The sequence below is a fragment of the Salvelinus alpinus genome, chromosome 19 (genome assembly GCF_045679555.1).
Source record: "Salvelinus alpinus chromosome 19, SLU_Salpinus.1, whole genome shotgun sequence".
NCBI lineage: Eukaryota > Metazoa > Chordata > Actinopteri > Salmoniformes > Salmonidae > Salvelinus > Salvelinus alpinus.
Genome location: NC_092104.1, coordinates 52740059 through 52750627, shown reverse-complemented (window position 1 = coordinate 52750627; position 10569 = coordinate 52740059). Strand labels below are relative to the sequence as shown.

The 10569-nt window shown below is 40.4% G+C and overlaps 1 protein-coding gene across 1 annotated transcript; it reads left to right on the top strand.

Moving 5' to 3' along the window:
* The first annotated feature begins 929 nt into the window (after positions 1-929).
* On the top strand, positions 930-2946 carry LOC139545896 (G-protein coupled receptor 183-like). The gene is made up of 2 exons (XM_071354081.1): positions 930-1792; positions 2014-2946. The coding sequence occupies exons 1-2, from the start codon at positions 930-932 to the stop codon at positions 2030-2032; spliced, it is 882 nt and encodes a 293-aa protein (XP_071210182.1). The 3' UTR covers positions 2033-2946.
* The last annotated feature ends 7623 nt before the right edge of the window (positions 2947-10569 follow it).

Genomic DNA, 10569 nt, shown 5'->3' with positions numbered 1-10569 from the left:
GGCGCTCGGCGGTTGGCGTCGCCGGCCTACTAGCCATCACCGATCCTTTTTTCCTTTTCCGTTTGTTTTGTCTTTGGTTCTTTCACACCTGTTTTCATTTGCCTTAATTTCTGTGTGTATAATTACCCCTGTTGCCTGCCTAGGTTTGTGCAGGATTATTTGTTTGATGTTGCTCGTTAAGGTTGTGCCTTGTTTGTTTTCAAGTATTATACCAAGTGTGTATAAGTTTAGGAGTGTTGCTTTTTCCTCCTTCCGTGAGTAACTGGTTTCTCTGTTGTCAATGGCATTTATTTTGGTATTGTACCTGACCTATATGTTTGTGGACTTGCCTATTAAAAAACGCATCTCGGACATCTCTTCTCTCCTGCACTTGACTCCTTCACCTACCTCTAAACACAATCTCGTAACACTGACATCATTCAAGACAGTCTATGGAGGGAGGAATCAGGTTGAGAGGTTACCATTAGGCCTATAGCCTACTGATTACAGGTCTAATTAACTCCAACTAATGTGTGGGCTCTTCTTTCCCTAGCAAGGCCCAATATGTGTATAGTTAGCAGTAAGTAAGAGAGGGAATTAGGCTCCTTCTACCCCTCACCTCGGATAATAAAGAGCATTGGGATTTGGCGATGGAAAACATGAATTCCTTGACATGGCAATTAAGTTATTGTCCTTTATACATTTTGTAATCTAAATACGATAAGGCATTGTTTTTCAGCCAATACAAATCATATAGTGGTTAAACTTTCCATGTTCCCATCTCAGGCCCAATCTACCCTTGACCTTGCATAACAACGCTAATTGTGTGCCTGTAAACATATTTACTCTGGTGACAATGTGCTGACCCTCAGGAGAGACGTGCATTCATTAGACATGGTGGTTCGGCTATAAATACTGATTCATCGCTCACCATCTGACGGAACGTCACGATGCTCTCAAACGCGACCATTCCACTGTCGGTTGACTTCGACAGCCCCGAGGGCGTTCTTATCTTTATTTTCCACATTCTGTTCGCTACAAGTGCCATTCTCCTAGCTGGCTCGGTAGTGATCGCTATCTTTAGCACGAGATCTCTGCGAATACAGAATCGGTTCATATTCATGTTGAACACCAGCATCAGTGACACACTGACTGGTTTTTCCATTTACTACCTCGGTCTCTTCGACGTTCAAGAAGGCTACCCATCCAGAAATGGAACGTTTTACATTTTGCCTTCATTCCTAGGGGTGAATGTGCTCACATTTTTGTTTGCACAATTTGACAGGTACTTTGCAGTGTGCCACCCCTTTTTTTACAATCGCTTCATCTCGCGTTCGTTTGTCATTGGAATTTGTGCGTTTTGTTGGATTTACACCTATTTCATATTATTGGTGCAAAACATGGTTCCCATCTCAAAAGCTGCGCAGATCAATGCATTCGGCGTTATGACTTTGCAAATAATAGTTCTCACCAAGGTATTGATGACCATCAAGTTGTACATCATAGCCAGAAACCAGCTAGGGCGAGAGGCACCCAGCACTGAGAGAGATAACAAGAAAGAGTCTCTGCGCATCATAGTGTTTGTGGTCATATGCTTCTTAGCGTTATGGGCTCCCTCCTTTGTCAATATCATAGTGCGGCAGCTAACTTACCGTGGTCTGAAGTTTAGGAATGAGGCAACTAATCTGTTTGCCATCTTGGCGAGGTTTAACGCATTGGTCACACCAGCGTTGTACATCTGGGGCAGCCCAGCGCTAAGAGGTGCGGTATGGAGAACGGTGTGGAGGAGAGTGTGTCCCAAACGGAAGGGAAGGTAGGCTATTACAAAGGAGTCACCAACCCTGGTCCTATAGAGACCCCCCAAGTTTCTGTTTCAGACCTATAAACCAACTGAATCAAGATCTAAATGTTAGAACAAAAGTCTACAACCTGGCTCTCCAGGACCAGGGTTTGGAGTTAACACTGTGTCAACTATTTACGTAATGTGTCAAGACTGTAGGTGTTGATGTTTCTGTTTTTTTCTCTCACACACAGAATCGGTTTTGATCACTAAAGGATGAGCAAAGACGGAGGAAGAATTTTAAGCATAGTGAGGGTCTTGGGGCAACCGGTGTGAACAATCTATATGCCAAATTTTGCGCAACACCCTTGTTTGCTTCAATTTCCTTTTCCACTATTTCTCCCCAAACTTTCTCTGGTAGTCTACCCACGCTCTTGTATTTCGTTTTTGTTTTTACTGTAAAGACTGACACATTTTCCTTTCTAACCTGGTATTAATTTAATTAATTAATGCACATGTTGTGGTGACATATTTATGAAAAATATAAACTACACCTCATTTATCTTCTGTAAAAGGAAATTAACCGGGTTCAAAGTGAACACCCAAAATATATTCCTATTCCCATCATTATCGGAGATAGGCTTCTGTATCCTTGTGTTGGGACCCTTCCAAGAATGATGCATGTGAAATGTAACTTCACCTTTGTTGTGGACTGAGGTGAAATGGGATTTGAGAGATGGAATGGACCAGACTGTAAATATGTCTCTCCTAACCAGCATTTATTTTTCCAGCTATCCAAAAATGTTCCACTAGGAATGTCATAGTATCGAATGCTACCTCAAGATGGATGATTCATTAACTTGCACGTCTCTTGTTCGACTATGTGGCAAATTCTTGCAAACCCTGCGCCTATTTTATTACCCTGCATGTAAAATGTACGTAGTCCATCCATATGTGGTATGTCATCATGGCCACAGACGTTCACCTATGGACAATATTGAAAATGTTTAGATTTAAGCCTACATAGGCTACACGAGTTGCACAAGAGTTGTAGCCTACAAAACTACACCTGCTTATTTGTAATTTGTTGACTGCCTATATGTCATCACTAAAATGTCAGTATTTGTTCTAAATGTGAAGATGAACGTCAAAAGCCTGACTAAATAAATATGTTTAATGTATGACTTCACACTGTTTGCCATAGCAATCTTAGCATGAAAATCTTGATGCAATACAGTAAAGCCACTACACAACACTAAACAATACATTAATTGCACTATAATGATGCCAAACGATGCCCACAAACTGTTAGGGCTTGCATAAAGCTGTCCAAACGGCAGAGCTTTCTTTTCAGCTCCATGGAGTGAATCCTTACCACCGCTACCCCTGGCTATCAGCGGAGCCTTATCTGGCAGCAAAACAGTTAATTCAGCCTCATTTACTGCCTTTTTAAAAAACAGAGCTGATATGGCTGACTTGCTTAAACAAATGTGGTTTCTACTGACAATTCAGATGTACAAACCATGGCATAAGGGCACAACGAGCAGATAAGAGACAATCCGTAATTTAGATTAAGACATTAATGAGCGAGCTAGGACGGACGTAGTCAATATAACTATTTGTTCAGCACTTTTGAAAAGTACAGCGAAAGAATTCAGAACATGGACTGTTCTTACAGTATTCTCCCTGTACACCAAGTCAGAACCATAGGATAAATAAAAGGGGCATATAAGCAGACAATGAAAGCTCTTACAATATTCGATGATGACATTTCTCTAAAACAGGCTATAGGCTACATGTGCACCACCAAGGGGGAAAGGGACCAAATGTGACTGACCAGCTCAAATCGGTATGCAGCAAAATTTGATATTGGGTTTGGGAAATTGAGACTCAGAGCTACAAAATGGTATATCATACACTGCTATTGAGGAATTCTGCTTTGAAAGTTGATCAACTTGTAAACTCACTTTTGAGAAAAGGGCATTTGAAAGATTTGATACCTACTGGGGTGCTCTCCTTTGTCTACACCCATTCAGCATTGTTCACACCCTTTTAAGCCAACCCCACCCATCTCTTTAAGGATTCACATGTGAGGTCATGTGCTAAACATTGTGTAGTGCAGTAAATATTAAGACTAAAAGTGGTACAGTGGGTCCTCCTTTAAAAGTTGCGAGCTTACACCACGGGACTTAGAGGTACCCAGCGTTACAGCTTCGTTGCTCCAGACCACCACAAGGGGGAGTTAGAGCACTCATTATGCATTTGGGTCCAAAGGTTTTTATATGACCAATCATATCGGGTGGTTCCAATGACAAATTTGATGCGGAGCCACCCCTCCCTGGTGACTTTCTTCAGCAAAGTTGGCTGACAAAACATTACGGGGAGGCAAATGTAAGTAGTTATAACATCATAACGAGTCAAGCAAAAAATGTACAATTGAGAGGAATATGTTAGTTAATGTAGAGACAAACGATTGTGCATATTTTTGGGCCATAAAGGTAATTTACGAAAATCGCTATTTAGCAAGTTGTTTTCTGTCATATCCAATACCAGGTGTATAAAACTACATTCTGTGAATGATGCTGTGTCTCCATGTATGTATTACAATCATACACTGTGTTATCAACAGTGTTTACTACTCCTGCTCCTGGGACATCAATTATTACACATTGTAACTATGCAATAGACTAGAAACATGAGTTTTATCATTCATATATACAGAATAAAAAACAGTACATCCTGCCAATGACGTGTGGAAGGGAGCGAGGAATGAGATGGGAATAACAATCCAGGCTATTTGCTCTGAGACCTGCATACTAATGTAATGAAACAAGCAGGGAGCAGGTTTCGAACCCACAACATTCTTGCCCGAAGTACAGCATGCTATCGACCGTGCCCAAATGTATTAATTGGGGTTGGGGTCGATTGTGGCTAAAAACACTTTATCTATTGGAATCTTTAACATGTGGAAAGGGGGAAAAGTATTATTATTAGTTTTTCACAAGCGTAGCAAGATGGGCTATTAGCTGAACAATAGACTATTCAACCTTTACTAAAGAATTGTCTAATATTTTTTATTTCACCTTTATTTAACTAGGTAGGCTAGTTGAGATCATTTAAAACTGCAACCTGGCCAAGATAAAGCAAAGCAGTGTGACACAAACAACAACACAAGATGGAATAAACAAACGTACAGTCAATACCACAATAGAAAAAATCTATATACAGTGTGTGCAAATGAGGTAAGATTAGGGAGGTAAGGAAAAAAATAGGCCATAGTGGCGAAGTAATTACAATTTAGCATTTAAACACTGGAGTGATAGATGTGCAGAAGATGAATGTGCAAGTGGAGATACTGGGGTGCAAAGAAGCAAAAAAATAAATAACAATATGAGGATGAGGTAGTTGGATGGGCTATTTACAGATGGGCTATGTACAGCTGCAAGGATCTGTGAGCTGCTCTGACAACTGATGCTTAAAGTTAGTGATGGAGATATGAATCTCCAGCTTCAGTGATTGTAACTATGCAATAGACTAGAAACATGATTTTATAATTCATATATACAGAATAAAAAACAGTACAAAATGGTACATAAGAGCCGAGCTAGGTGTGAACCTCCCCTCCCCCCTCCCCAACTTGCAACAAATTATTTGTATCTACCTTTCCACATCTACCTACACACAGTTAATGTTCTGGGAAAAAAATATATATCTATGGTTCGAATTCAGGCTGAATCACATCCGACCGTGATTGGGAGTGCCATAGGGCGGTGCACAATTGGCCCAGCAGGTTTGGCTGGCGCAGGCCTTCACTGGCCGGGGTAGGCTGGTGCTGGGAAAGGCTGGTGCTGAAAATATAGCTAGCTTGTTAAGCAAGTGTTGCACACCAACAGATGGAGAAAACCTACACCAGTCGAGCAATTCATTTCAATAATAATCTTCATTTTAAGTTGACTTTACAAACAACAAGAGAGCTTAATTGGAGTCTATTTCTTCAGAGCCTAGACCTATATAAAATAACTTAACTGGCTGAGGTAGGCTATGAGGCTTTATAAGGACTACTTACAATTGCAACTGGTCAAAAATGTAGCATCCTACATAAAACAATAATTTAAAGAAAAAAAGTCTGCACGTTCGATCTAAACAAAGTAACTAATAATTAAAAGTGCACATTTTTAAATCCCAAACACTGAAAGTAATTGGAAAGGTAGATACAAATGATTTGTGACACAATAAAGAATGATTTACAGTAGTGATGGACAACTGGAGGCATTTTGAAAACAGGTTTTCAAGTACTTGTTTTCACAACTGTAGCAGGTGTAGCCCATCATGCAATTGTTTCCTATTAGCAGGACAATAGACTTTTTATAACCCGGCTACTGTTGGGAAAAATCCCCCAACTTGGAATGTATTTGATGCTTAAGTACTCTAAAGTGTTACATTTCTAACTCAAAACAGCAGTACAGTATTTATTAAGCAACATCTTTATGCTTTTGTTAATAACATAAAATAACGAGAAAAAAGACATTCAAATGCGGATGCTTATATAAACTACATTTTAGTCGCAATTCCACCCAGCTCCACGACCACAGGTTTATTTGTTGCGTTGTTGTATCGTCAATTTCTCTAGCCAAAACATCTTGATGGCCTTGACCAGTTCATCTTTGAGCAAATTGCTCAAGGGCCACGGTTGAGTCGTCTGTGAAGATGACATTATTGAATGTCTCGCCAGCTTTGATCCATGCCTGGGCCTGCAGGACGCAAAGTTCTTTGTTTGTCAGATGAATCATTGGGTCGAAACTACAGAAAGGTACAGAACAAGCAAACAATCAGGGTTATTGTTCTGATCATTTTTTTAAATGTGAAAATGTGCAGCATACAGTAAAGGCCAGAAGTCGATTTATTTAAGCATTCCTTTTAGCATTATTTTACTAGGCAAGAACAAATTCTTATTTTCAATGACAGCCTAGGAACAGTGGGTTAACTGTCTTGTTCAGGGGCAGAACGACAGATTTGTACCTTGTAAGCTCAGGGACTCAATCTTGCAACCTTTCGGTTACTAGTCCAACGCTCTAACCACTAGTCTACGCTGCCGCCCCCTACATTAAAGTATCGTAGCCTACTGTACCTGTTCATTTTCCTGGGCTTTCGAGTTCGGCGTAAAACAGGCATCTGATGATAGTGTTTGCGAATAGCACTGTCCGTGACCAAAATCCCCAAGTCTTTTTTTGAAATGTCTCCAGTAGATTTTCCATTCCTCCTGAAAGCCCTAATCTGCTCACTTAAAAGAACAGAGATCCTGGTCATGGTGATACAGTATAATCAAAGTGAGGACAATCGGTAATCTGCTGTATACTTAAAGCCTATTGTAACCTGAAAGTCACGCCTTTCCTCACCCTGCCCAAAACTCCACCTTTAACAAAGTTACCATTCAAAATGAGCTATTAATAAAAAATAATCACATTGCGTTTTCATCAAACCCGCTTCTTTCTATGGTGCTACTTGTTCCAGGGTTAGGACTGTAACCACCAGAGGACTTGAAAATGAGCCGGAGCTGAGAGGATCACCAAAACTAAAGGTATTTTCGTTTCAGAGCATTTTATAGGTATATAGCCTATCAATGTGTAGGCATACTGTATAATAAAATCGATAATTGTGTACTAAAAACGTGAATATGTTTTTGCAGAGCAGTGGACAAAGGGCTAAAACAATGGGTCGCACCGAAAAAATGCATGGTCGCCAAGAAAGTGGTTAGTTAAGCTAGATTCTTAAAAATGTGTACGCAGCATTTGTGTGTTGGAGTCACTTTTAATTCTTAATTGATCTACCGTTTTTATCATAGGCCACTGTAATCGATGGGGGCTCAGGGCATTACCATTCTGCTCTGATGAAGTGCTCATGGGTGAGATTCAAACTTTAAAGACCGAGATCGAGTCATTGATGGCAGACCATCAGAAAGAGAAACATTCTGAGGGCAGAGATATGGGCGACAGCTGATGCATTGGTCCAGAGCCAGGTGGTATTTGCGGAGAGTCACTCCTGAGTAGCGGAGAGTCAGGCGACAATTGGCGGAGGGTGGGTCAAGCACCACTACGCTTCCATGAGTCACAACTACTCGAGCACTTGAGTAGTACAAAAGGTGGTAGCTAACATAAACTCCCTCACTTTTGTACATCGCGCTGGTCCGTACAATTGACCTTATTTTAGTGCCCAAAAAACGTAATACTTCCAGATCAACTGTAATATCAATACCAATGTAAAGCACAATTTCTCCCCTTTCCAACAAAATCAATAACAAGACCTTCATGATGCCCATCGCTGCATGATTCAAGAAGGCAATGAGCTCCATCAGGTCTTTTTAAAAATGTCGGGTGGGGAAGCTAACCTATTGTGTGATAGTGAGAAGGAGAGATGTCGTGTTGGGAAACGGCTTTTTTCACTCGATCTGTCCAACTTATCAGCTTATCGCCTCTAAGATATAAATAAAACACTATAAAGAGTTTATATAATGTGTCATTACATACCTATTTGAAGGTTTGTGTCGAATTTGAATCGAGTTTTTAGGGCGTTGCTAAAGTGATCTTCAGAAGTAAACAGCAGCTTTTAAAAGTCATAGCTTGCAGTGATGATGCAAAAAATGACTAGGTATCCCCCCTTACTCTGTCCCTGTCCCTTTCTTGTTTTTGAATGGTGAGAGAAGTGCTACACCTAGTGGAGAGAGGCTGTAAGACAAAATTAGTTGCTTTACGCGTGCTGTACGTTACGCCATGACACGTCATGATGTAACGTACAGCGTCGGAGGGGTCAGTTTTTTCAACTTTTCTCCAATACTGTACAGCCATCTATCTACTAGCTGAACTTATTTATTTTAGGGAAAGTGATTTACAAAAGTAAACCTTCAAAATGCTGGCTACTGTTGATAGTCTACAAAAACAAAATACACTTTAGCATTCGTCTGGCTAGTCTACTGTAGCCAGGTTTATATATTTTTTGGAATGCAATTGTCTTAAAGGGGCAGCGCCCCATTGATAAACTACTCCATTTCCGGGCCAATAGAAATTCTGTTCGGTGCAGTGAGAAAAAAGTTTACGTTAATGACCAGGTCATGAGATCAGGAAAAACTTTTGAACCTGTGGTGCAACTTCTGCAGCTATAATTTTTATATCTTAATAATAGTCCATGGTCGATTGGCTGAGGTTACTGTCAGTCATTTCAAATCAAATCGTATTCGTCATGTTCTTTGTAAACTACAGGTATAGATTAACAGTGAAATGCTTACTTATGGGCCCTTCCCAACAATGCCGAGAAATCAAATAGAGAAATAATAGAAAAGTAATAACACATAATAATAAATACTCGATGAATAACAATAACCTGGCTATAAATCAAATCAAATTGTATTGGTCACATACACATGGTTAGCAGATGTTATTGCAAGCGTTGCGAAATGCTTGTGCTTCTAGTTCCGACAGTGCAGCAATATCTAACATGTAATATAACAATTCCACAACAACTACCTAATACACACAAATCTAAGTAAAGGAATGGAATAAGAATATATACATATAAATATGAGCAATGACAGAGCGGCATAGGCAAGATGCGTTAGATAGTATAAAATGCAGTATATACATATGAGATGAGTAATGCAATATATTTCAAGATTATTAAGGTGGAATTATTAAAGTGACTAGTGATCCATTTATTAAAGTGGCCAATGATTTCAAGTCTGTATGTACGAATCATCCTCTCTGTGTTAGTGATGGCTGTTAAACAGTCTGATGACCTTGAGATAGAAGCTGTTTTTCAGTCTCTCGGTCCCAGCTTGATGCACCTGTACTACTCGCCTTCTAGATGGTAATGGGGTGAACAGGCAGTGGCTCAGGTGGTTGTTGTCCTTGATGATCTTTTTGACCTTCCTGTGACATCAGGTGGTGTAGGTGTCCTGGAGGGCAGGTAGTTTGCCCCCGGTGATGCGTTGTGCAGACCGCACCACCCTCTGGAGAGCCTTGCGGTTGGGGGCAGTGCAGTTGCTGTACCAGGCAGTGATGCAGCCTGACAAGATGCTCTCAATGGAGCATCTTCAAAAGTTTGTGGCGCTTTTAGGTGACAAGCCAAATTTCTTCAGCCTCATACCCAGGACTCGAGGCTGTAATCACTGCCAAATGTGCTTCAACAAAGTACTGAGTAAAGGGTCTGAATACTTGTGATATGATATTTCAGTTTTTTTTATTACATTTGCTCAATTTCTAAAAACCAGTTTCTGCTTTGTCGTTATGGGGTATTGTGTCAAGATTGATGAGAAAAACAAACAATATATACATCTTTTAATAACGCTGTAACTTAAGATAATGTGGAAAAAGTCAAGGGGTCTGAAAACTTTCTGAATGCACTGTATAACTAGCAATAACGTGACTAGGCAGCAGGATAGATAATAAAAATGTTTGTGCAAAAAGGGTCAATGCAGATAGTCCATGTAGCTATTTCGTTAACTATTTACAGTAACTAACTATTTAGCAGGCTTATGGTTTGGGGGTAGACGCTGTTCAAGGTTCTATTGATTCCAGACTTGGTGCATCAGTACCGCTTGCCATGCGGTAGCAAAGAGAAATGTCTATGACTTGGGTGGCTGGAGTCTAACAATTTTTAGGGCCTTCCTCTGACACCACCTGGTTTAGAGTTCCTGGATGGCAGGGAGCTCGGCCCCAGTGATGTACAGTCACTTGTCTTGTATGCTAAATAAAAACGGCTGAAATCGAGGAGCCATGTGCAGTCATACAGAGAAGCAAGGCAGTAGATCTATTTATAAC

Bases quoted from the DNA above. Each gene is read 5' to 3' on its own strand.
- LOC139545896 (XM_071354081.1), top strand. From the start codon at position 930: ATGCTCTCAAACGCGACCATTCCACTGTCGGTTGACTTCGACAGCCCC.